The 25,851-nt window shown below is 46.7% G+C and overlaps 1 protein-coding gene across 1 annotated transcript in view; it reads left to right on the top strand.

Annotated features, from left to right (window-relative positions):
- The window catches only part of STX8 (syntaxin 8), a 255,685-nt gene that overhangs the window by 146,134 nt on the left and 83,700 nt on the right, over positions 1-25,851 (top strand). The window contains exon 7 of the mRNA XM_047831709.1: positions 8,749-8,850. Within this exon, the coding sequence (XP_047687665.1) occupies positions 8,749-8,850 (102 nt within the window). The remainder of the gene's footprint in view (positions 1-8,748; positions 8,851-25,851) is intronic.

Here is a 25,851-nt window from a genome sequence, read left to right as displayed (position 1 = left end):
TTGTTTACACCTGCTGCCGTTTGGTTGCTCTTCGCACAAGGAGACGCGTCTACTGCTGGAAGCAGGGAAGGTTCTTGTAGCTTAGGCGGCCTTTGGCTGCGCAGTCTTAGGCCCAGATGAGGGAAGAATGGAAGGCCCCGCTTGATGGTGGGAAGGAAGAAGGAAAGGAGCCTGGGCTTTCGTTCACCTGCCCCCGCTTAAGATGTGAGCAGGTGCAGCCAAGGGGATTTCTCCAAGGCCTCCAAAGCCTGGGTGCGTCCCAGAGGCTCAGCTTGGGGGTGGTGGAGTTCCCCACCAGCTGCCCTGTCACGGAGTGCCCTCAGTGTTACTGCTTCTCCTGGTTTCTGTCACGTATTTGACATCGTCACCTAGTGCCGGGTAATGTTAAAGTCCCACCCCCACTCCTAATTTTATTTGTTTATTTGTTTTTTTAATTTTAATTTTTTTTTTAACGTTTATTTTACTTTTGAGACAGAAACAGAGCATGAACGGGGGAGGGTCAGAGAGAGAGGGAGACACAGCATCGGAAGCAGGCTCCAGGCTCTGAGCCATCAGCCCAGAGCCCGACGTGGGGCTCGAACTCACGGACCGTGAGATCGCGACCTGGGCCGAAGTCGGACGCTCAACCGACTGAGCCACCCAGGCGCCCCCCCCCCACTCCTAATTTTAAATTTCCATTACAGGGAGTGGAGGCGGTTAAACAAATGCCCTCAAGAAGGGCTGTTTATTCACTCCTGGTTTGTCCTAGCATTTGTCTTCAAATGTTACTGGCAGTATAAGCCAGAGGCACAGAAGCATAACGACTTCACAACTGCCACCTTCCACTGTGAGCACAAAGAAAAAAAAAAAAAGAAAATGAAAAAGCACCAAACTTATCCTGGAAACATGCAGCACGCGGTCTGCCTTAATATGGAATATAATTGGCAATGTCCTTGAGAGCGGGAAGAAGTGACAAGTATAATTGGAGTCAGTGCGATGCGGTGTGTTTCTTACTGCTTTTGATTCTGCCGGTTTTGTGTCACGCTTTACCTTGACCGTTGTTCCGCCCCGTGTCGGAATGGCACACGGTGTCCCAAATCCACGCACGATGGACATACAGCCTCCTTCTCCGAACCCAAATGCAAACACTTAACCAGGAAGCAAAAGATCAGTCTCTCTCGAGAGGCCGGGACTGCCCGGAATCTGCAAGAGGCAGCGGGTCGTTTCTCGACCTGTGCTCGGAAACCTGTGTTTAATTCGCTGGTAAGAGACTCTGGTTGGGGGACTTCCCAGCTTGCGGGTTGCAGGGTGGGAATCCCCCTGGACTCCCTGCCCCTGGAACTCTGGGGAGTTCAGAGCAGCTGTGACACAGTGGGGCAAACCCACAGTGGCAGTATAAACCTTTGAAAAACTGATGTGGCAATGTGTTTCCAAGTCCACGCGGCCATTAGAACCCCAGGGTGTTAACATAAGGAAATGAGACAAAAGGAAGAAAATGATAATGGAGGAAAGAATTTGTTGACTCATTATGTATAAATATAGAAACATTCTAAGTCCCTGACAGTGGGCTATTTTTAATGAATGTTTATTTAATGGAAGGAATATTTTGTAACCATTAGAAATTATAACTGTGAAGGGAGACTGTGTAGCAACATGAAAGATCATAAAAGAGCTCATGTTAATGGGGCAAAAGGCTTCTGTGTTGCAATTATATAAAAATATATGTTTATGTCAAATCTGAGAAGAGAACACATAGAAGTGATTACCGGGGTGTTGGGACAACTTTTGTATTTTTTTTTTTTTGGCCCCCCTGTCATTCATAAACTGCTATTAAATAATTGTGTCACTCAAAAAAAAAAATAGAGTTGGTTTTGTAAACAAACAAACAACACATCAGTAATCAGAAGAGGTTTAGCAACCCAATGAAAAACTTTGTGTTTGGTCTGAGATTAAAAACAAGAACCCTCTCGGGGCGCCTGGCCGGTTCAGTCAGAAGAGCGTCCGGCCCTTGATCTCAGGGTCGTGGGTACAAGCCCCACTCTGGGTGTAGAGATTACTAAAAAAATAAATAAACTTAAAACAAAAAATCAACACCCTCAGCGTTGACTACTGATCTTGGCTGAGCTAATCTGCTACACACAAAGTCCTGATCTACCTCTCAGTTGTAAATATTTATAAAGTTTAAAAGGAATCTATCTAGAAACCCAGTTAACCTTTAACGACTGACAAATGTTTAGTGTCAGACAAGGAGTATTTTACATTGACTTTGTTTTAGTGATGGAGGCTGATGACGCCTGAGTTTCGTATTACGTACTACAGCATTAAAACATAATCATTAGACTGTGATCGGTTGTGTGGACCAATCGCATTGTGCCAAGTAACGGTACGGAGCACATTACTGTGGAATATCCTGATAGGACACGGAGAGCGGGTGATAAAAAACATTCGCTTTGGGGTGCCTGGGTGGCTCCGTCAGTTAAGCATCCGACTTCGGCTCAGGTCACGATTTCACGGTTCATGGGGGCAAGCCCCACGTCGGGCTCTGTGCTGACAGCTCAGACCTTGGAGCCTGCTTCGGATTCTGGGTCTCCCTCTCTCTCTGTCTGCTCCCCCCAAAATAAATAAATAGACTTAAAAAAAAAACCAAACCATATGCTTTTACATATGCTCCAGTATATAAGCCCATCTGGGTTCTGTGCTCACCTCACCAGACCAAAACCGAGGTGGCATGTCCAGCCCACAGATGGCACTGTAGGATGAACACTATGCCCAAAGCGCCAAGATGGCACAAGATTTTGAACCTGCTTCCTCTCAGGATCTGTCAAAGTTTCCAGCTCAGCATCTTTACCCCCAACGAGAAGACTAAGGAGGGAGAGAAGTGTCTTGTGGAAGAAGGAACACTTGTGTTGTGTTCTAGAAATAACTCTGGCAGACCGTGAAAGCGGGCAGGTGTTCAGCTCAATGGGTAGAACCTTCTAATAATGAGAGTCACCCTCCAGCTCAGCCATGGAAGTGATTTTTCTCGCGAGTTTCCATGTCACCAGTGGCTGGGAGCATTCAGCAAAATGTTCATCAGCCTGCTCCTGCTGCCAGGGATGCTGGAGAAAAGGGGAGGAACCGTGGCATGGTCACATGACCTCTGCGGTCTGGTAGTTTTGTTGTTCTAAAGCATTCGCCCTGTCTTCCCAGAATGCATGCCTGCCTGCCTTCCTGGAAAACCTTAGGAGTATCTGAATATTGTAAACTTAATTTTTGTCTAGTTTACCTTTTTTTTAAGTGTATTTATTTATTTTGGGGGAGAGAGAGAGAGAATGAGCAGGAAAGGGGTAGAGAGAGAGAGGGAGACAGAGAATCCCAAGCAGTCTCTGACCCAGGGCTCGATCTCACAAACTCACTGTGAGATCATGACCTGAGCCGCAATCAAGAGTCAGACACTCAACCAGCTGAACCACCCAGGCGCCCCTGGTTTGGTCCACATAGAACAAATCTGTTTGTCCTCCTGCCAATACCACACTGTCCTGATTGCTATGTATTTATAATAAATCTGGGATTTGGGTAGTATAGTACCTCCAACTTTTTTCCTTTTTTTTTTTGGCAAGATTATTTTGGCTATTCTAAACCATTACCTTTCCATGTACATTTTTTTTTATAAATTTTTTTTAACGTTTTATTTATTTTTGAGACAGGGAGAGACAGAGCATGAACAGGGGAGGGTCAGAGAGAGGGAGACACAGAATCTGAAACAGGCTCCAGGCTCTGAGCCGTCAGCCCAGAGCCCGACGCGGGGCTCGAACTCACGGACCGCGAGATCATGACCTGAGCCGAAGTCGGCCGCCTAACCGACTGAGCCACCCAGGCGCCCCTCCATGTACATTTTAAAATTAGCTTGCCAGTGTTATTTTTTTTTTATGCTAGGATTTTTTAAATTAATGAATGAATTAATGAATTTTTTATTTCAATTCCAGCGTGGTTCACAGTGTAATATTAGTTTCAGGGGTACAGGGTAAGTCGTTCAACACTTGCACACATCACCCAGCGCTGGGCACAGCCAGTGCCCTCCTTGATCCCCATCGCCTGTTTCACCCATCCCCCACCCCCACCTCCCCTCTGGGAACCATCAGTTTGTTCTCTGCAGTCAAGAGTGTTTCTTGGCTTCTCTCTCTCTTTTTTTTTTTCCTTTGTTCATTTGTTTTGTTTCTTAAATTCCACATGTGAATGAAAAACCTGCCAGGATTTTGACTGGGGCTACACTGAGTCTATAGATCAGTTGAGAGACAGCAGGTGTCTTTAAAACATGGAGTCTTTTCAGTCCGCGAATGCAGTACAGCACTCCCGTCTCTTTAATTTCTCAACCAGCTCTCAACCAGCGGTGGTTTACGGTTTTCAGTGTACAAGGCTTGCACGTCTTTTGTTAGATTTATTTCTAAGTGTCGCTGGGTGGACAGGGGAGACCCAGGGTCCCGGGGGCCACAACCCAGCCCATCCCAAAGGTGTTGCTGGAGGTTCTTGGTCTTGTTACGAGAAGGAATTCAAGGACAGACATGCAACACAGGCAAGTGACTTAAGCAGGAAAGCTTATTAAAATGAAAAACACACTCTTGAGATGTGAGAGTAGATGAGCCCTGGGGATTGGGTTTCTATTTTTTACTGACAGTTGGGTTTTTTTAATTTTTTTTAATGTTTTTTTTTTTTTTTTGAGAGAGAGAAAGAGAGAGAGAGCATGAGTGGGGGAGGGGCAGAGAGCAAGGGAGACACAGAATCGGAAGCAGGCTCCAGGCTCCTAGCTGTCAGCACAGAGCCCAACATGGGGCTTGAACCCACAAACCGTGAGATCATGACCTGTGCTGAAGTCGGACGCTCAACCGACTGAGCCACCCAGGAGCCCCTCCCTCTGTTTTTTTTTTTTTTTTGTTTAAATCTCTATATATTGATGTATGGCTTTCTTTCTTTTTTTTTTTTTTTGTGATTGCTTTAGAGATATGTTGTTTGATATAGTAGTCACCACCCACAAGTGGCTTTAAATTTGAGTTTTAACTAGTTAAAATATGAAAAAAATCAGAATGCGTCCCTGGCTATAGTGTGGAGGGTGGAATGAGAAAATGCAGAACTGGAAACAGGAAGATAAGTTTGGACATTGTTCGAGAAACACTGGCACAACTTTGTGAGATATTAGTAGCAGAGTTGAAGAGAAAGCATGAGATTGAGAGAACCCCGGGAGGCAGGGTCAAGTCGAGTGGCTTCAAGTGGCATGACCAGGGGAGGGGGAGGCCGAGTGACTGAAGATTTCTAGCGTGGGCCAGCAGGCGAACGTTGGTGCCATGGATGGGGACAGGGAATGTCGGAGGGGGGGTCAGGCGTAGGGGAAGATGAACAGTTTAGTTCAGAGACCCTGAGACTCAGCAATTTGTAGGAATTTCCAGGTACAGATAAACAGTAGGCACTTGGCTGCCTGGGTCAAGAATTTTGGGGAGCTATATACAGCAGAGATTTTCAGGTTTTTAATTTACATACTGAGGAAACTGAAAGGTACAAAAAAAAAAACCATGGTAGTGTTACAGCGTAAAAATATACAGAAGGGTGGGACTGCGGGCATTGAAGAGGAAGAAGACACTTCGCAGAGCTTGGAGAGGGGAAGAACTCTGTCAATGCAGAAAAAATTACTTAATATCAAACAATAGCTCCCAGAGCAAATACTGAAGGATGAAAGTAAGAATCATGAACTGAGGATTTGATGCTCACAAAGGAAGAAACCTTTCGGATGACACTTATGCAAGCTGTTGCTTGAGATCTGCTCGTCAGGTCTACAAGGAAGACTCATAAATGCCTCAGCAAACCCCAAATGATTATCAGATTGGTGTTTCCTAATAGTATCATACACCAGTGGTTACACATGAAGTTTTCAGACAAAAACTAAGAAAAAGGTCATAACCGAAATGCCACAAACAAATGTGGCACATGTGAGTCCTACACAAAGCCAGTCACAACGGCTGCTTTGCTGTGACTCTCCTGTACAGTACAGGAGGAAAACGGGAAGACTGTCACTGACTGGAGAGTCCCGAGCGCACTGTTGGGGCGCCTGGGTGGCTCGGTTGGTTGAGTGTCCAGCTCTTGGTTTCGGCTCAGGTCATGATCTCACAGTTCCTGAGTCGGAGCCCCACGTCAGGCTCTGCACTGTGCACACAGTGTATAAGGACAGTGCAGAGCCTGCTTGGGATTCTCTCTCTCCCTCTGTCTTTGCCCCTTCCCCCGTCCCAAATAAATAAATAAACTTAAAAACAAAATGAACAAAAAAACCCTCAAATGCACTGTTAAATGGTAGCGAAAAGTTTTCCGGGCAGCCCGTATACAGATACCATTTGACAGTTTTGGCCTAGATCTGCTGGCCTAAGAAACAGAAAAGCACTTTGAAATTCTGTCTCTCTTTTAGACTCCGTCCATTCATTGCCTCCATCGCTTTGTGTTTATTTTATCTGGCTGTGTACTAGACATTCCACTGGGCATCACAGGTAGAGCAATGAAGGAAAGTGAGCCTCTCTGTCCTATTCTTCCCACCAAAGAAAGGCAGGCAAGCAAGAAATTAGAATACGAAACACACGGGTCTGCAAGGAAATGGAGGTTGTCCCAAGGGCTGCAGGAGCCCAGGAGGAGCGGCCGCCTCTTCCGTGCCTTCCGCATGCTGTTTCTTCCCGCGAGCAGTGCTGTCTTCCTGCTTCTTTACGCCCACGGCCTTTAAAACTCAGCTCCAGGGGCACCTGGGTGGCTCACTCAGTTGAGCGACCCACCCTTGATTTCGACTCTGGTCATAATCTCCCAGTTCACAAGATCAAGCCCTGTGTTGAACGATGTGCTGACCCTGTGGAGCCTCCTTGAGTTTCTCTCTCTCCTTCTTTCTCTGCCCCTCCCCTGCCCACGCTGGCTCTCTTCTCTCTGTCTCTGTCTCTCTCTCTCTCTCAAAATGGATAAGTAAACAAACAAAAATTAAAACACAGCTCCAGCATCATTCTGAAAACTTTCTTTGATTACCTTGTTTTATTTAATTCTTTAACAGAAGCAGTGACTCATATTGGACAATGGATCTCTAAAGCACTCACTGAAAAGAAAGAAAAAAAAAAAAAGAGGAAGGGAGGGAAGGAGGGAGGAAAGGGAACCAAAATTGAAAAAGTACTATGTGGGGGGCCTGGGTGGCTCAGTTGGTTAAGCCTCTGACTTCGGCTCAGGTCATGATCTCACGGTTTGTGGGTTCAAGCCCCGCGTTGGGCTCTGTGCTGACAGCTCAGAGCCTGGAGCCTGCTTCAGACTCTGTGTCTCCCTCTCTCTCTGCCCCTCCCCTACTCATGCTCTGTCTCTCAAAAATAAATGTAAAAAAAAAATTAAAAAAAAGAAAAAAGTACTATGTACTCATTAGAGGAAATTCAAACAATACAGAAAACACAAGGAAGCTCACCCAGGATCCCACCACCTAGAAATAATCATCCTTCCCATCATCCAGATATATCCTTGTAGGTTTGTCCATATGAAAGGGCGGCTAGAAGTAATTTTGCATCATTAGGATTATGCTATATGTCCTATTTTAAGTGTTACTAAGTGCTTAATTTCACTTTAAGGAGATTACCATAGTCAACTCTAATAATTCAATCTTTTTTTAATTTTTTTTTCAACGTTTATTTATTTTTGGGACAGAGAGAGACAGAGCATGAACGGGGGAGGGGCAGAGAGAGAGGGAGACACAGAATCGGAAACAGGCTCCAGGCTCTGCAGAGCCTGACGCGGGGCTCGAACTCACGGACCGCGAGATCGTGACCTGGCTGAAGTCGGACGCTCAACCGACTGCGCCACCCAGGCGCCCCTCTAATAATTCAATCTTAAAAGAAGACAATTAGCGTAAAAAAAACTCAACTTCACGTAGAGGATTCTTTACAAGAGATGGTAATTACTAAAAGATCTAAGGTTAACAAAAAAAAATTACCTAAAGCACTGAAGCTTTGGTGATTTTGAAAAGCCATAGGTCTATGTTTTGCTTTTCCGCAGCTTGATGGGACTCCGCTGTGCATGATGGGGAAATTAACACCTTCAAATTCTTTCCACCTTTCTCCCACCACGCAGACTCCCAACTGCTTCCTGATTTCGGTTATAATTACATCGTCGCTGTTTACAACATTTATCTACCTTTTTGTAACGTAATCCCTGTATCTGCTGATTCCCAACGCAGTATTTAGATGGCTCCAGCTGTCTCCACCATCTCTTAGGTCATGGTCTCTGGCTTCTTCTATCCTAGAGTTCTTTATTTCTTTTCACCCCTTGGTTGGCCAGATTTCGTCATCAAGCAGTTTTCTCGAGAAGGACCCTGTCCTACTCTTCCCACCAAAGAAAGCATGCAAGAAAATAATTAGAATACAAACATAAGAAACAAGAAGTGATCTCCTGTAGTCCATCTGCCATAAAGCTGGCATGACAGTGTGGCTGGGCATAACTTTGCTGGGTCCTGCTTTTCTTCCCCGGAACTTCTGACATTCCTCCTCTGTGTTCCAGACTTGCATTCAATCGGTTTTTCCCTTTGCTACGACTCCCACAGCCCTGCACCACCACCACCACCACCTCTTACAAATCAGGATTGCAGTTTCCAAAGAACACACATGAGCTCTTTACCTTTCCCCTCACTGCACGTGAGAGAATTATCAGTAGGGACTAGGCCGGCCTCCGCTGTGATACTTTGATGTGAGCCTGGGTGTTTCTAGAGTCTTAACCATGCATCTCTGCCTTCCTCTCTAGAGATAATTGATGACCTCGCCAACCTGGTGGAGAACACAGACGGGAAACTCCGCACGGAGACCAGGCGTATGAACATAGTGGACAGAAAGTCAACGTCTTGCGGTAAGGCATCTCTATTACCGTTCTGCCTCCCACCATCACTTGTGCATTGACTCAGCTCTCAGTTGCCTGCGTTTCTCTAGTTACCACAGGGATTTGGTTGCTCTTCTGTTGCAGACAGTCCCTTTTGATGAAGCATTGAAATCGCTAAAAGAGCCCCAAATCTTGTGAAAATGAAGGATTACGAGCGTAGGAGAAGTATAATGCACTGTTAATTTTTTTTTTTTTAATTTAAAATAGGATCTGTCTCTGTATGCTTACAGAGAAAACCAGTTTGGGAAATCGTGTGACAGTAGGCAGGTCGCTGCTGGTAGATGATCGCAGGTGTTGAAGGCGATCTTGCTTACTTTGTGCCTTTTTTCTACTTGGAAGCTTCATGGTTGAAGCTTGAACTCCAGAGCGGTTAAGAGCCCTGGTTCTGAAGTCTGGTGGAGTTCGCGTCCTATATTCAGTGATGTTATTCTTTGGCAGTCACTTTACTGCTTGATACCTTGTGCATAAAATGGGGCTATCCGTGCCAAGACAAAAATCAGTTGGCGTGGCTCTCGAAACACTGACCCGTTGGCCTTGCCCTAGAGATTCTGATTAAGTAGGGCTGGAACGGATGTTCATTATTTGACAAGGACAGCAGGCAATTCGGACATAGGTACTTACCATTCACCCGAAGCTCCAGTGCCGATTTTTGTGAGGTTTGAATTCCGTGTTGCCTGTGCATGGTGCTTCGCCCAAAGGTAAGTGATGATAAACGGTAGTGAACAGTGGTACTGACCAAAGCGACAGTTACTGGGTGCTTCCTCCCACAAAGGTGCACCAGGTTTATAAAGCTAATACCTTTATTGGAAACAAAAGTATAATAGCACTCAGAACACTGGTGATCGGAGCACACGCTTTGCCTCTTAGCCCTTTCGATGTGAAAAATACAATGGATCCCTCTGATCCGTACCCAGTTTTAGAACGAGGATCCTCTGTGCGAAGGTCACCGGAGATGTGTAGCTTGAGAAGCATTACCTTCTTTACCTGGTGTGCTGGTTCGACAGACGTCTAGAACAACAGGGTGACTGAGGAGGTAGCTAAGGCCTCTGGAACCTCAGGAAGTAGAAGTCTGAGGGACCTCCCTGCTCCCCTGTGATCACGTGCCTGCATTCCCCAGCCCCGGAATTCTCATCCACCAGATAGCAGACACCCTGTGCCTCTGCATCCTGCAAAAGCAACACATCCTTGCTTTTCACTTTACCAACCTTCTCATGTGACCTTAATCCACGGGGTCTTCATTCGGTGCTAGATCCTGAAACTTCGGAGACAGGGAGATGCAGGCTTACTCCCACCTCCAACTCCAACTGCCTTGATCTCTGTAGGAACTTAGTCTTGCTGAGCCTCACTTCCCTCACGTGTAAAAGAGTGGGTAACCTGGTTATCAACATTAAACCGTGTAGAACAGGTGAAGTGTCTAATGCTGGCCATCTTCCCTGACTGTCCATATTTACGCGGAGAGGCCCTGCAGTGGGGTGGTTAAGAGTGGGGGCCCTAGAGCCTGGACTTGCCTCCCAGCAGCACCCCTCACCGACTATGCGACCTTGGAGAAGCCCAAGCTCCCCTTTGCCTCGGTTTTCCCGTCTTTGAAATGGGAATGCTAATGGTAAACACCCGACAGGGTTGTTGTAAGGAATAAATGAATTAATATAAAGATAAAGATACGGGTTTAGTTACAGATGATATAGATGTAGATACATACACAGAGACAGATTTGTAGCACTTAGTGCGGTATTGGCACATAGTAAACTGTGAGCAAGGATTAGCTCTCATCTCTGTGCTTCTAAAGTAGGAACAGTCGTCCCGATTCAGGGACAGCTTTCTTGAAGTCTCTTTTATGTGCAAAGCAGTCATGTTGCTGTTAGTTTGGAATGACCGTGTATATGGATGTGTGGGTAAGCTTTTTGTATTTGCGACGCAGTGGCCCTCGGCACGTGTTACTCATGAAGTCACAGCGAGGAATGTTACTTCTAGCTGCCGGTTTCTTATTTTATGGGATTGCTTGGTATTGGTGTTTACACCCAGAAATGTGCTTCAAATCATCTGACTTGAACTCTAAGTATCTCTTTTTAACAGAAGAAATTTAGAAACTCCCACAATTACTAAAATACATGCTTCTAAAACTTGGTATTTTAAAAACAAGTTAACTGTAAATTTGTCTCGTGCCATTTATATTTAGTTATACATAATCTGTAGTAGAATTACTGTTGGCTCTTGAACAGTGCAGAGGTCAGGGGTGTTGACCCCCCTGTGCAGGCAGAAATCTACATATACATTTTTTTTTTAAGTCTGTTTATTTTTGAAGGAGTCAGAGAGCGCAAGCAGGGAAGGGGCAGAGAGAGCAGGGGACTGAGGATCCGAAGCGGGCTCTGTGCTGACGGCAGAGAGCCTGACACAGGGCTCGATCTCGCACACGGTGAGATCATGACCTGAGCCGGAGTCAGATGCTTAACTGACTGAGCTACCCAGATGCCCCCTGCGTATCACGTTTGACTCCCCCCAAAACTTAACTACTAATAGCCTGCTGTTGACCTGGAGCCTTCCTGATACCATAAACAGTTAACACATATTTTGTACCTTACATGTATTTTGTGCTCCTTTCTTACAATAAAGTATGCCGGAGAAGAGATGTTAAACTCATAAGGATGAGAAAGCACATTTACGGTCCTGCACTGTATTTTTGACAAAAATCCACGCATAAGTCAATTTGCACAGTTCAAACCTGTGTTGGGTCAACCGTATATGTAGGGACTCAGAAGGGAGAAGTCCAGTAATACAGCATTGTTAAATAGACATTTCTTTATTCTTTCGGTGGAACTACTCTAAAGAGAATTCTTTCCCTTATCCCATCAATTTTTTGCCCCTAATCTTTTCTAGGCAGTGTCCTAAGTATTGTCAATCCACACCCAAATAACTAACCTTATAGTATTTCCAATGCCTGATACCTTTAAAGGAAAATTATTGCATTTACATTTTTTACAGGGAAATCTATCGTTACATCTCTGTTTGTTGGCAATCAGCACTAGTTTTGCATGTTGATCGAGGTTTATCCCGTGGCCTCCAAAGCTCTAGAGAGGCCAGACTGGTTTAATGACCCCTGCAATTAACTTCTGAGTCTCCCACTGACCAATATGAAGCCTGTGAAATTACGACACCCTGTGGAATTTACCGAGTGGCTCTAGCAGCCCTCGCCCAAACTAACCTAACTTAAAATATCATGGTAAAAGGTACATGACACAAAATTTGCCTTCGTAACCATTTTTAAGCGTGCAGCTCCGTGGCTTTGAGTACATTCACGTTGTCCTGAAACTGTCTCCAACGTCTGTCTCCAGAACTTTTTCATCTTTCCCAACTGTGACCCTGCCACCGTTCGACACTAGCTCCCCATTCTTCTCCAGCCGGCCCCCATCAGCTGCAATTCTACTTTCTTTTTCTATGAATTGGATGCCACCAGGTATCTCACTTGAGTAAATTCATACAGTATTTGTCCTTTTGTGTCTGGCTTATTTCACTCAGCATAATGTCTTCAGGAGTCCTCTATGCTCTAGTGTGTGTCACAAATTCCTTCCTTTTTTAGGCTGAATAATATTCCAGTGTGTGTGTGTGTGTGTGTGTGTGTGTGTGTGTGTGTCTGTGTAGACGTGTGTGTGTATATGTATATATGTGTATTTGTACACATACATACGTATACACACCACATTTTACCTGTTAGCGTTTATCTGTTTATCTGTCCGTGGACTTTTTTGGCTAATGTGGTGAATGAGGTCACTATGGACAGGTGTACAAGCATCAATTCAAGTCCTGCTCAGAAGTCACATTGCTGAATCAAATAGTAATTCAGTGTTTAATTTTTTAAGGGACCACCATATTAACCTGTCCTTTTGTTTTGCTTCCAGTCCTTAAACTCTTAGTACTTTCTAGTAGTTTGATTATTTTCCTGATAAAGCCCATTTGTGGGCAGGAGTCAGGGACTTCTGTAGCCTGAGAGGGGCAGGCAAGTGGGGTAGAAGTTACAGCCCTGGACCCACCCCAGTTGAAGAGTGTAGTAGGGGTGGGTCCCCAGAGAGATATACCCTTAGGGTAAAAGTGAACCAGAAGTAAGGTGCCCTTGGCACTGAAAAGACTGAGAAGGACAAGGACAAAACCATAGTTCTGACAAGTTGTGGGCATAGAAAGGAATTACATCATGGGCATCTACACTCAGGATGGGCCGGAAACCCCATACTCTGCATTTGGTTTGGGGCAGATTCATGTGCTAGAGTGACAGGTGCCTGGTGAAAACAATGAAACGCCTGTCTGGAGGAGGGTGTATTTATCAGGTCTCTAAGAATCAGCCAAACCAAATTTTCAGGGCGGTGACCAGCACGCAGTCAAAGATAACCTAGCAGACATGGAAACAACACAACGTGAGCCAGAACCAGCAACAGACCACAGAAATCAATCTGCACTGACTCTCAGTATTAGAATTATCAGGCACAGATGATAAAATTAACTATGCTTATTATATTTAAAGAAAGAAATGACAGGCTTGAAAGGATCTTCAGAAAATAGGAAACTATAAAAAGTAACAGAAAATTTGAAAAGGGACCAAAATCTAGCTCCTAGGAAAAAAATAAAATAAAAACCTGAAATTCAAAACCCAGTGGACATATTTGGTAGCACAGAAGCAGAGAGAATCAACCAGGGGATGGGTACAAAAAAAGTAAACCATATTGCCTTTATGTAAGCTTTAGCTAGCATTTACAGGAGGATATCCAGATGCTACGGAGGTTATGTTAGGATCTTTGTAAGAAAGGTTTGGGGCACCTGGGTGACTCATTTGGTTAAGCATCCAACTCTTTGATTTCAGCTCAGGTCCTGATCCAAGGGTCATGGGATCGAGCCCCACATCAGGCTCCACGCTCAGCGAGGAGATTTCTCTCTCCCTCCCTCTGCCCTTCTCCTGCTCACGCTCTCTCTCTAAGAAAGAGAGAGAGAAAGAAAAAAAGAAAAGAAAAAAGAAAGAGGGGAGGGAGGAAGGAAGGGAGGAAGGAAGGAAGGAGGGAGGGAGGGAGGGAGGAAGGAAGGAAGAAAGAAAGGTTTGGCGGGGGGGTGGGGGGTGGGCGAGGGCTTGTTCCAGGTGCCTGGGACATGTAGCAAAGAGTTGATCCCCTGCACTTCCCACGTGCAAGGCTCGATTGATCGTTTCCACATAAGCAGACATGCACATGAAGCTTCAGGCGGGTGTGTTTTAACTGTTTGTGGGGTAGGGAGTTAAGTGAGTCCCTCAAGTGTCCCTGGGTTACTGTTCACATGGCACTCCATTTGTTTAACTCTGGGGACTCGAGCGAGCTGAGGGTGGCGGCCAGCACATCATCATTTGAGTGCAGAAGGTTGTGAACCGTGAAACGGTCTTTTGTTTCCCTACCCTTAGTGTGTCTTCCTTGCCAATCTGATACATGTATAAGTCATAGATGCTTCCGCAGTGAGGAAATTTCCAGTTCTTCATCCAGACCGAATTGCCAGGGGGCCACACAGAAGGGCCTGGTGATGAATTTGTCTGTGTGCTTGTTAACAAAGGATTCAAGCACCTCTTTGTGAACCTTTCACTCAGGAGCCCGGGCTGTAAAAATTTTACTGAGATCTTTGTGTGGCTCTTCCTCCCTTTCCCTTGCCCCTCCTCCCGCCCCCCAAATCGCGTCCAGTCGAAAGCAATACTGTCTTTTTCCCGCCTCCAAACACAAATCAGCCTGGTGTTTTCCACCGGTACCTACGCGTACTTTCCGATCTGTTACTTGTATCAGGACGTCTCCACGAAAGCAAGATCTTTGTGATCGCGGTTAAATATTCAGAGTGCCTCGTCCTCATTAGAATTCAAAATAGAGCCTCGTCTGAGTCTGACGGACAGAGCCAATTGTGAGAGGCCAGACTGAGTGTTCTGAATGACTTGGGCTGAGGGGCTCGGTTGCTTCTCAGCATATTGACTATTACGTAATGTTGTGCAAGCACACCGATTGTGATTTGAGCAGCATTTCGGCGACGCGGTGAGCAATCAGCCCGGCCGACCCTGCGTTAGCACCGTCTCAGCCCGGACCCCTTGGGGGTTACCCTTCCGCGTTTGGGAACCTGCTGGCTGGTCTTAGGGAAGCCACAGCATGGGTGTGGAGCCACAGCTGGGTCACAGCGTGGGCTTGGCCGCTTAGGCCCCGGGGTGACTCAGAGGGCATGCCCTCTGTGAGGCCCCGCTTCCTTCTTTATGAAACAAGGGGAATAATGACCAGTCTGCATGGCTGTTGTGCAGACGGAGTGAGAGCCAGCTGGGCGGCGTCGGGACTGGTTGTAGTGCCTCCTCAGTAGACGCCAGCGCCGCGAAAGCGTGGGTTTCGAGCGGTGGCCGAGAGCCGCCTTCGTGAACTAAGACTCAGAGGAAGCCGGTGTGCAGAAGGGCTTTTAAGGAGAACAGTGCTGGCCTGAGTAAGTTGGGCAGCGATGTTCTGAAGCTAGGTTTTTATGTCCTCACTGGATGAGAAAGAGCTGCTTTCTCTCAAATAAACTGAAATTTGTGATCTTGTGGCGGAAGCCATTCCCGGGCATGAGTCGGTAGGTGCCACCCGTAGTGGGGCGCGGAAGGTGCCGCCATCCCTTTGGGTGGCTTGAACGTACTTTTTCTTCCATTAGCTCTTCGGAAGCTAACACATCGTAGGTAGAAAACCGAGTTCTGAGTTGTCTGGTTTATTTAACCGACCTCGGAGACAATGTAATCTCCCAAGGAATGGTTTTTAAAACCCTACTGCAAACACAGATAATTAGAGATCTGATTATGGAGCTTTTCTTTCTCTCGCTGCTTCTCAAGAATACTCTTCTGGGGCGCCTGGGTGGCGCAGTCGGTTAAGCGTCCGACTTCAGCCAGGTCACGATCTCACGGTCCGTGAGTTCGAGCCCCGCGTCGGGCTCTGGGCTGATGGCTCAGAGCCTGGAGCCTGTTTCCGATTCTGTGTCTCCCTCTCTCTCTGCCCCTCCCCCATTCATGCTCTGTCTCTCTCTGTCCCCAAAATAAATAAACGTTGAAAAAAAAAATTAAAAAAGAATACTCTTCTGGCCTTTCTCCTGCTTCTTCCTTTTATCCTCCTTCTTTGGGATAATCCAGTTACATTCTTGAGCTCCCGTCTTCTTGACACACACGTGTGTCCGTGTCTGTTCCCCAGTGTCGTCTTTCGCTCAGTGCCCATGGAGAAATGCCAGCTCCTCCGCTAAGGGATGTCAGCCTTCAAAGCCCCCTGGGGGGGGCAGCTGGGTGGCTCCATTGGTTTCTGCTCAGGTCATGGATCTCACAGTTTCGTGAGTTCATACCACGCATCGGGCTCTAGGGAGACAGCGCGGAGCCTGCTTGGGATTTCTTGGTCTCCCTCTTTCTTTGCCCCTCCCCCGTTCATGCTGTCTCTCTCAAAATAAATAAATAAACTTAGAAATGGAAAAAAAAAGGCCACCTTGTCCTCAAGCTGCATTTCCTTCTGTGTATTCTTTCCTTCTTCCCTGTTAACAGTGACTGTCATCCATATGCCAGGTGCTGGGCTCAGTTACTGAAGCAGAAAGGTGGGTGGGCTCACGCCCTTCCTGTCCCGGGCACCATAGAGTGGAGGAGAAGGACCCAGGGACTGCAGGGAGCCCCGGCGGAGAAGGATCACAGTCAGCTTAGGGGCTCCCGGGTTTAAGAGGACACAACGCGGGGGCAGAGGTCTGAGGAGTGAGGGGGGATAGACGTCCCCAGGGTCTGGTGAAGTGAAAACCCAAAGTGAGCAGGATGCATCTTCTGTGATCCCGTGTGAGGGAGGGAAGAAAGGAAGGAGGGAGGGGCAGAGGGAAGGTGGGAAGACGCGTGTCAGATCTGTAGAGGGGTGTTTGCTAGAACATCTGTAGCCAACAGTGTTCCCGCAGAGCGGTGTGAGCGGGCCAGGCTCGGAGCCGGGTGGCCAGAGATGATCTGTGCCTGTAGTACTTCTGTAATTTAAATATTATTTGACATTTCAAGGAAAATGTATTTCTGTCTTAATATTTTAGCGTCTTCAGTCATTTTTTCTACCCATAGCATTGTTATAAGGGTGATGGCAATACTCTATTTTAACCTTTCTTTCTAACATTTTATTATAAGCCCTTTTTCCTTTTGGTAGCATTGGTAACATTCTATCAAACATTCTATTACTTAGGACGGTCTTGTTTGGGGCTTTTAGATTGTTTCCTCATTTTTGCTATATACGTAATGCTGTGTTACATCAAGCTTCTTTCCATATGTAGGACTTTTCCCTGTCATGTAGGGTCTCGGTTAGGATGCTTCCAGGACCAGAATCACAGACTGGGTCTGGCTGTCTTATCTCGAGGAGGCCCCGACTGGGAGGTTGTCTGAGCCTAGAGAAGGGACGGGAGGCCACAGACAGGGGAGGAATCTGGCCGTGTTGAACTCCGTGTGATAGGAGTGCCCTCAAAATGGAACCAGAGGTTGGATCTGGACAGCCAGGAAAAAAGAAAACAAAACAAAACATGCCCATTACTTATTATAACAACGTTACTTATTTCCCAAGCAGATTGACCGAGGCCCAGGGTGGGAGCCATGTTGATAGGTAATCGTCAAATTATTTTCCAGTCCCCCACTCGGACTTCTCAGCGACGGCATGTTGCTAAGATCCAGTGCCACTCTCCCCCCACCCCCGCTCTTCTTGAATAACTTCTGGTATTCCAGAAGGTTCTGTCCACCGGAAGTCCCTCTTCTTCCTTGATTCCCGTGGCACGGCGTCATCCCAAAGTCCGCGCTGCCGCCCCAGCTGCTCAGCCCTTCCCTTCCTTTTTTCTCGTACTTGCCGGGCACCGAGAAGGAGAAGCCGGCAAGGCCTGGTGGCCCGCCTTGGGGAGCTCTCAGCCGGAGAGGGAGGCAGCAAGCTTGGGGCCCCACGATGAAGACTCCTGGGTGTTCGCAGGACGCCGTGGAAGCGGCCTCATGGGGCCCCTCGTTCTGGAAAGCTGAGTGGGAATCTAACAGAGGTGGGTTAGCATCCCAGGCAGTAGGTTTGCAGGAGGCACAAAGCCCCGAGACAACCCTCGGTTTCCCAAGCAAGAAATGGGGCCGGCCAGCTGGGCCCAAGGGTGCCTGCCAGAGAGGCATGGTTGTGAGGCCGGGGCCAGCTCAGGGGGGGCCCAGGCTGCAAACCCGGCCCCCTTTAGGCTTGCGTTGCTTGTCCTCTTCCCGCCTCTCCCGAAGACAACACTTTGGGCTCAGCCCTCTGCCCTTTTGCCCCTGACACTTCTTTAAGCTTCTTGACCTGCTCTCTTGGACAGCTTCATGGTCAACTAGCTGCTGTGCGTCTCAGACCCGGGCTCACCCGGAGCTCAAGGTCTGTGTGATCACCTCCTGACACTCAGTTTCTCTTTCCTGCCCCCCCCCCCCCGCCCCGATCTGTGCTGGGTCTCGGTACATCCGTCACCTTTCACCCCCCAAGCAGCTTCCTCTTCTCTGCTTGCTCCTGATTTTTTTTTTCCCGCCCAAAGTTTCCTTCATCCCGTCAGATGCTTTCGGAGGCCAGACGGGAACCCTCATAATGAAGCCGGCCGCCGTGATGACCTCCGGTGGCCGACGGGAGAGTAAAGAGCAGATGGTGGCCAAGTCGGGGGATGCCGTGCCACATTACCCGTCTGCTTCTCTTCTTGGGAGAAGCCTGAAACCTGGATCTTCAAGCGAAATCTCCCCATATTTCCACGTTGACAGTAAATTAGCATTTAAAAAAATTCCCACGCGGGCCAAATAAAACATGTCCCAACGTACTCCACGGGGCCCCCTTGTTCCCATCCGTCCCGTCAGCCCCTGGGCCTGTTGGGGAATAACACCACAATCTCTCTCTCTCCCCTGTTCAGTCACTTCGTGTTCTCACCACTGTGTTTCTGGCTCTTGTCCCGTTTATGTAGCCGTTCAAAGTCCTCACGACGAAGTCTGTCGATAGGCACAGAGAAACGCGCGTGAGTGTCATCTTGATTGCTTTTGTGCACCCGGTGGCCCCGCGTCTTCTGGTTCTGGTGTCCGAACGCAGCAAAACTCCACCCAGCTGTTAGCGTTACAGACAGAAACAAGAGGAGCCCCTCTGCTGAAGGCGCCCTTATTTCTTAAACGTGCTCTTCTCGGTTGATTTAAAACTTGTTCCCCTTCCTTTTCCCCATCTGCTGCGTGTTAGACGGAGTGACTTTTCTCCGTCACGGAGATGGCGGATGCCAAGCAGTAAAACCGTAGAGCGCAAAACTCACAGGACACCTGCCTCTAAAACCCAAGAGAAAACCCCAGCACTCCATGAATATATTGCGATCGCCCCCAGATTCATTTTAGGGGCTAACGTGTTTGGCTCACAGACCCCTCCTTCGCCGGGCACCCTTCAACCCTTCCTGCCCCTCCGGAGCCCTGTGGTCAGTCATGAAACGTGTCTAATGCACGCCTGAGGCGTCTGCGGTCAGATGTCTTGTGTATGCGACCGCATCGCTGTTGTCTGCTTTGATTTTGAGTCCCGACTGTGGAAAAGCCCATTTTTCTGCTAACAGCATTTATTCTGGAAGCGGGAACAGGAGCAGTGAGTTGAAATGTTGATGCTTCGGCTTAATCCAGGCAAAATGAAGCCTTTGAGAGAAGCGCAAAATTGGAAAACCTTTACTTAATGGAAGGTGATTGATAGGAGCTGACAGCCTCCGAGCAATCGCCACGGCCTCAGAGGCCTCCACGCTTCTGTAATCTGCCGCGAGGCTATCATCAAGGGGTCAGAAATGATCATAGAGTAGAATCACTTTTTGATTATTGTTTTTGCTTGGTGTGGTTTGGAAAGATAAGGTGTGATTTCCAAGAGCGGCTTCTGTTGTCACGGGAGTAATAATTACACCGCACTGGCCTCGGTGGGTGCCACTCCTGACGTGCGTGTTTGTGCGTGTTTTCCGGTAATGTTTGTTTGCCCAGGATCTCATGTGCTTTCAGCTGGCCCTGTGGGGCCAGCAAGTGCTGGCCGGGCTTAGAAGGACCCCCTGGGACGTGTATGTTTTGCATACTCAAGGTATACTTTACCTCTATCATTTTGTCTACTGCCCAAGGTGGGGAAGAGTGCCCCCAACACCTGTTCCACATGTCTTGCCAATCCAACCTAGCCCTTCAGGAGTCTGCCATTACACCCAAGTGTCCTCATTCATACACTGATTTTCTTTTATATTTGTAAATTGAGAGGAAACGAAGATTTGGATTCTGGGGACACCTGGGTGGCTCAGTCGGTTACGTGTCCGACTTCAGCTCGGGTCATGGTCTCACGGTCCCTGAGTTCAAGCGCCGCGTCGGGCTCTGGTGCTGACAGCTCGGAGCCTGGAACCTGCTTCGGATTCTGTGTCTCCTTCTCTCTCTCTGCCCCTCCCCTGTTCACACTCTGTCTCTTAAAAATAAATAATTTTTTTTTTTAATTAAAAATTTTTAAAATTAAACAAAGGGTTGCATTCTGGTTGTGACTGAAGTCACCCACACGTCTTTGAACACGTAAAATCAGTGGCTGAGACTGGATGCTCTTTGAGGTTCATCCAATTCTGTCATCCTATTTTCACACCCCTTTGAAAAGAATCAGGCACCCTGCCCCAACCCCGCTGTACCCTACAACACACACACAGAGACCAGCCAGGGGTCTAGGCCAGAACCCGACGCTGCAGGGTGGCCAGCACCAGGTTAGATACTCACAGAATCAGGGGCGCCTGGGTGGCTCAGTCAGTTAAGCGTCCGACTCTCACTTTCGGCTCAGGTCATGATCTCATGGCTCGTGGGTTCAAGCCCCACTTTGGGCTCTGTGCTGACCGCTGTGAAGCTTGATTGGGACTCTCTCTCTCCGTCTCTCTCTTTCTCTCTCCCTCAAAATAAATAAATTAATATTTTTTTTTAAAAAAAAGATGCAGAATTGGGGCATCTGAGTGGCTCAGTCTGTTGAGCATCCGACTTCAGCTCAGGTCATGATCTCACGGTTCGTGAGTTCAAGCCCCACGTCGGGCTCCTTGCTGACAGCTCAGAGCCTGGAGCCTGCTTCAGATTCTGTGTCTCCCTCTTTCTCTCTGCCCCTCCCCCACTTGCACACTGTCTCTCTCAAAAATAAATGAACATTACCAAAAAAAAAAAAAAAAAAAAGAGACAGAATTATATCCTACCTGAACAGGGACTTTGGCCTGCATTGTCGCGTGTTGCCTATCTTGGCTGTAAATGTTGTTAACCAACGTCTGTAATTTTTCTCATCAGAACAAAACAAGAAAGATAGGGGAAAATTTTTAATGGAAGATCCAGAGAAAAGTTTAGCAGATTTTAGTCTGTATCCAAATTGGAAAATAAAGGGATGGGATTATGGGAGTGACTCCTGGGTTTTGTGTTCAAAAAGTTGTTGCCAGGAACAGATTCCTAACATTTTTCTCTCAAGTTTGGCCATTTTCTTTCTTTCTTTCTTTCTTTTTTTTTTTTTTTTTTAATGTTTACTTATTTTGAGATTGGAAGAGAGAGAGAAAGCAAGCTGAGGAACAGAGAGAGAGAGAGATAGAGGGAGAGAATCCCAAGCAGGACCCACGCTGTCAGCACAGAGCCTGACATGGGGCTCGAACTCACAAACTCTGAGATCATGACCCGAGCCGAAATCAAGAGTCAGACGCTCAACTGACTGAGCCACCCAGGCGCCCCAAGTTCGGCCATTTTCAGTTATGGTTTTAGGAGTGAGTTAGTAGGCATTTTTAAAAAATTTTTTGAAAAATAAGTCTTTCTAAGATTTAAGTTTTTAGTACAGGTTTTCATGCCTCTCCTCTCTTAAATATTATACCCATAAAAAGGACTAAGTGAACATGTAGCTGGGTTTAGGGTTGTTAAGTCACAGTCATTCACAGATCATCCTTTTCATGTGTTATCAAAACAGAAATTCAAATATCAAATTACCGTGGCGCCTGGGTGGCTGAATCGGTTGAGCATCCGACTCTTGGTTTCGACTCAGGTCATGATCACAGGGTCATGGAGTCGAGCCTTGCGTAGGGCTCTGCAATGAGTGTAGACTCTGCTTGGGATTCTCTCTCTCTTTCCCTCTGCCCCTCTTACCCACTCATGCACGTGTGCACTCGCTCTTTCTCTCTCTCTCTCTCTCTCTCTCTCTCGACAAAGAACTCAAATTACCTTCCTGATTTCCAGTGTCCACTCCATTTAGGGGTCCCCCTAGCCCCGGCCAATTTTTGGTGTGTGCTTAGAGAATGGGGCGGTTTTACTTGAATATTAGCTGTGAGAAGCAGTAACCATCGATAAATGCACGCTCCATAGCGGTGGCCGTGTGCAAAACAGGTCAGGACAAAGCAGAGCTTAAGGTGCAGAGAATCTGCCCTTGTGACTTCCTCTTGATCCTAAGGCAGCATGCCCACTTGGAACCGCACGTGTTTGAAGGAAGTAGGAGGGTAGCTTAAGGGAATTTGTAGTATTCAAAAAGTAAAATAGGTCATTCTCCCTTCCCAAGCCCTTTGGCGAAGCAGTGCTATCAACCAGATACGAAGCTTGAAAGAACTCGACTCTACATGTTGTTACATTAATGAAGCCTTTAGAGATCCCTTCAGCTGTTCCAGCAGACCTCACCAGGGACCCCGTGTTTATTTTTTTGGCTCACCTTTTCTTTCTGTCTCAGAGCCAAGCAGTCGTGACGATTTCCAGCCGTTGAATGAGCGTTAAATTCCTAAGAAAAATTGATTTGGGGCTCATTTTCAATCACTGATGAGTTCTCTCTGCCCGTGAGTGTGAACAGTGAGATCAATTTCTCCGGATTAGCAGCAGAACGATCTTGGTATTGGACTTGAGTCTCAGTGGTCCGTGACACAGGTGTCCTCCCATGGCAGGCACCTCGGGCCTCTGCTCATCCCTGCACATCAGGCCTGCGCCTGGATCGGCCTTATATGTCTCCAGAACAGCCTCTGTGTGTTCTTTCACACGCCCGTTCCTGCTCCTCAGGGACTTTGGCCCTCGAAGCAATAGTCCCTTTCAAAATGACTTTTGGATTTCCGAAAAGTGTTATATATTTTTAAAGTTTCTTGTAGATATGGATCTAAGAGTTTCCATGGTTGCGTTGGCATTTGTCTGGCATGGCTTCTTCCCTGTAAGTATACAGAGAAATGAAAAGAAACCCGAGAAGGGTCACTTTTAAGAGTGAATGAATATGGTGGCCTCGCACCACGATGAATGCAGTTAGTGCCACCGAACCGCACGCTTAAAGATGGCTCGTGTGGCGAGCTTCATGGTATGTGCATTTAACCACAATAAACTTTTCTTATTTAAAACACGAGTAAAATTTGATTTCATGAAGTTATGGCAAAAGTAAAGTCGTGTAATTTCTGAAATTCCTTGGCACCTTTATAAAGTAATGAACAATACTGTTCCGTACGACCATTTTTCATGTGATGTGGTAACAGAATCTTCATTATATCTATACAGATTTGCCTAAGCAGAATAGAAAAAGGAACAAAAATGCCTTCAAAAACTAGAGAACATGTCACAAATAAAACGTAGATGAATTAAGCATTGTTGTTGCTGAATCTTAACTTCCGTCACTCCTGTTAATATTAGTAAAGCACAGTTATCTGATCACTGATCTATTCCTATGTCCAAAATATTGGCAGTTTGTTTTTTGAAACCTGGAAGGAAAGTTTTACGCCTGGAACGTTTGATTTACAGAGACTTCTCTATTCTTGTTATCAGCCCTCTGGCGTTACACTTTTCATGTAACTTCAGTAACATGATATAATATAATATAATATAATATAATATAATATAATATAATATAATATCAGTAACACGACTTTTTTAGCATGTCTACAGGGATGCTTTTGACCCGCCTTGCTGCTCTGACTTCCGATTTGTTTAGAGGCAATGGAGGCCCTAAGAGTCAGGGGACATGCTTCCTCCCTTTGGTCAGGCAGCAGGCACCCCTTAACTGTGACACTGAGTCTGTTTAATTCATACTAACCACGCCTTAGCAAAGTTAGACTTCCAGTGTTGCCAAACAATGGTTGTCCTCATTGTGATCCAGACTCACCTCTCTTCTGCCTGTCTTTTCAACTCTGCTTCTCGTTCCTTCGTCCTGTTTTTTAATGTGAGCTGGACCTACTTCTGTGGTGTTCCTCATTCTGTGAGTATTTCTTCGCCGTGTCTCGTATTTTTGGTGGCATGTGCTGGCTTCAGTCAATTTAATACCCAGATGTGCTAGACTTTAAATATTCCTGCTTCATTCTCCCCCTCCCCGCAAAGCACCTTTATTGCCAGTGGCGAAAATTCTAGACCTCAGGCAAATTTTTCAGAACAAGAGCCCTTTTAGCCCTTCAGTACTAAATAAATATTTCTAAGCACTTTGCAAAGTGGAGACCATAATTGCGATACATTTTCATATGTGAAGGGAGACGGAAAGGAGAGCCATCTAGAAGGAGTTTCTCTGGCCTGTGGCAAATTAGAAGATCTAGGTATTTAAAGGCATATATTTTTTGGGGGGTGGGGGGGAAAGGGGATAAAATGATCACCGATTATACCAATAGTAATCCTCAGAATGAGCACAGAAGTTTTACTATCTGAGTTTTTCTGTCCCAGCATCACACAACCTTGTTTATCTACACTGCTCATTTCAAAGAAGCCAGATCAGGGGTCTCTGGCATTGCCGAATGCCAACAACACTGCCTGGTTTTAGGCAATGAAAGGTAGGGAGAAGCCTTTGGAGAATTTTTGCCCACAGATTCAAGGCTCTGTATTCAAACTTTCCTCCCTGGGCGGATGGGTTTATTCCGAGGGTAGTAACTCCCACAGGCGATAATATCTCTTCTCCTTGCTAATGTTCCAAGTCAGGCTCAGGTTCCTGATTTCCACCAGGAGGATGCCATAAACACACTTGACCCTTGAGTAGCATGGATTTGAACTATGGAGGTCCACTCATGTGTAGATTTTTTTTTTCAATAGATGTAGTACAGTATAGTAAACGTATTTTTCTCTTCCTTAGGATTTTATTTAAGTTTATTTATTTTGAGAGACAGAGAGAGTGTGTGAGCTGGGGAGGGGCAGAGAGAGAAGGAGAAAGAGAATTCCAAGCAGGCTCCACACTATCAACGCAGAGCCCTACTCAGGGCTCCATCTCATGATCCGTGAGATCATGACCTGAGCCGAATTCAAGAGTTAGACCCTTAACCAGCTGAGCCACCCCCCCCCCCACTTCCTTGTGATTTTTTAAATAACGTTTTCTTCCCCGTAGCTTTACTTCACTGTAAGAATACAGTATAGAGTGCATACGACATACAGAACATGGGTTAACGGACTATGTTGTCAGTGAGGCTTCTGGTCAGCAGCAATCGATTAGTAGTTAAGTTTTGGGGGAGTCAGAGGGCTCCTCCAACCCCTCATTGTTCAAGGATCCAGTGTCATTCTAAGTAGGTCTCTCTGAGCTCACAGCCCTGTAGCCTGGGCATTCCCCAAGGGGCTCACCTTGATGGGCTCTGCACTGTGACAATCAGTGGCGCCTTAATCCGTTGGGCTTAAAAGCGCATCTCCGGCTCTCGGTGCTGGGTTCTCCTTGTGCGCCCTACACTGTCCTCTCTCATCTCTTTCTAGCCCTTTCTTTTTTCTCCTTTCCTGTTTTCTTTCAGGGAAGTTTTCAGACTTCCAGTCTTTTTCTCCCCACTGCTCATCTCTATTCATCACCTCAGTCAAGAGCATACCCTCCAGAGGCGTCCCTCTCAGCCTCCTCCTACCCTCTCAGCCAGCTTCCGCAAAGCCCTGTCCTCCTCTGCTCTGTTTTGTGTGTCCCAGCCAGCCACTTTCTCCCTTCGCTGTGCCATAGAGTATGGAGCCATCTGGAAGTGTGCCACCAAATAGAACAGAAGACAGGAATAGTCCAAGCAATACATTTTTTAAATTATTTTTTAATGCTCATTTATTTCTGAGAGAGAGAGAGAGAGCAGGGGAGG

The sequence above is a fragment of the Prionailurus viverrinus genome, chromosome E1, assembly GCF_022837055.1.
Source record: "Prionailurus viverrinus isolate Anna chromosome E1, UM_Priviv_1.0, whole genome shotgun sequence".
Classification (NCBI taxonomy): Eukaryota; Metazoa; Chordata; class Mammalia; order Carnivora; family Felidae; genus Prionailurus; species Prionailurus viverrinus.
Note: the sequence above shows the minus strand (reverse complement) of the source record. Positions and strands in the feature narration are given on the sequence as shown.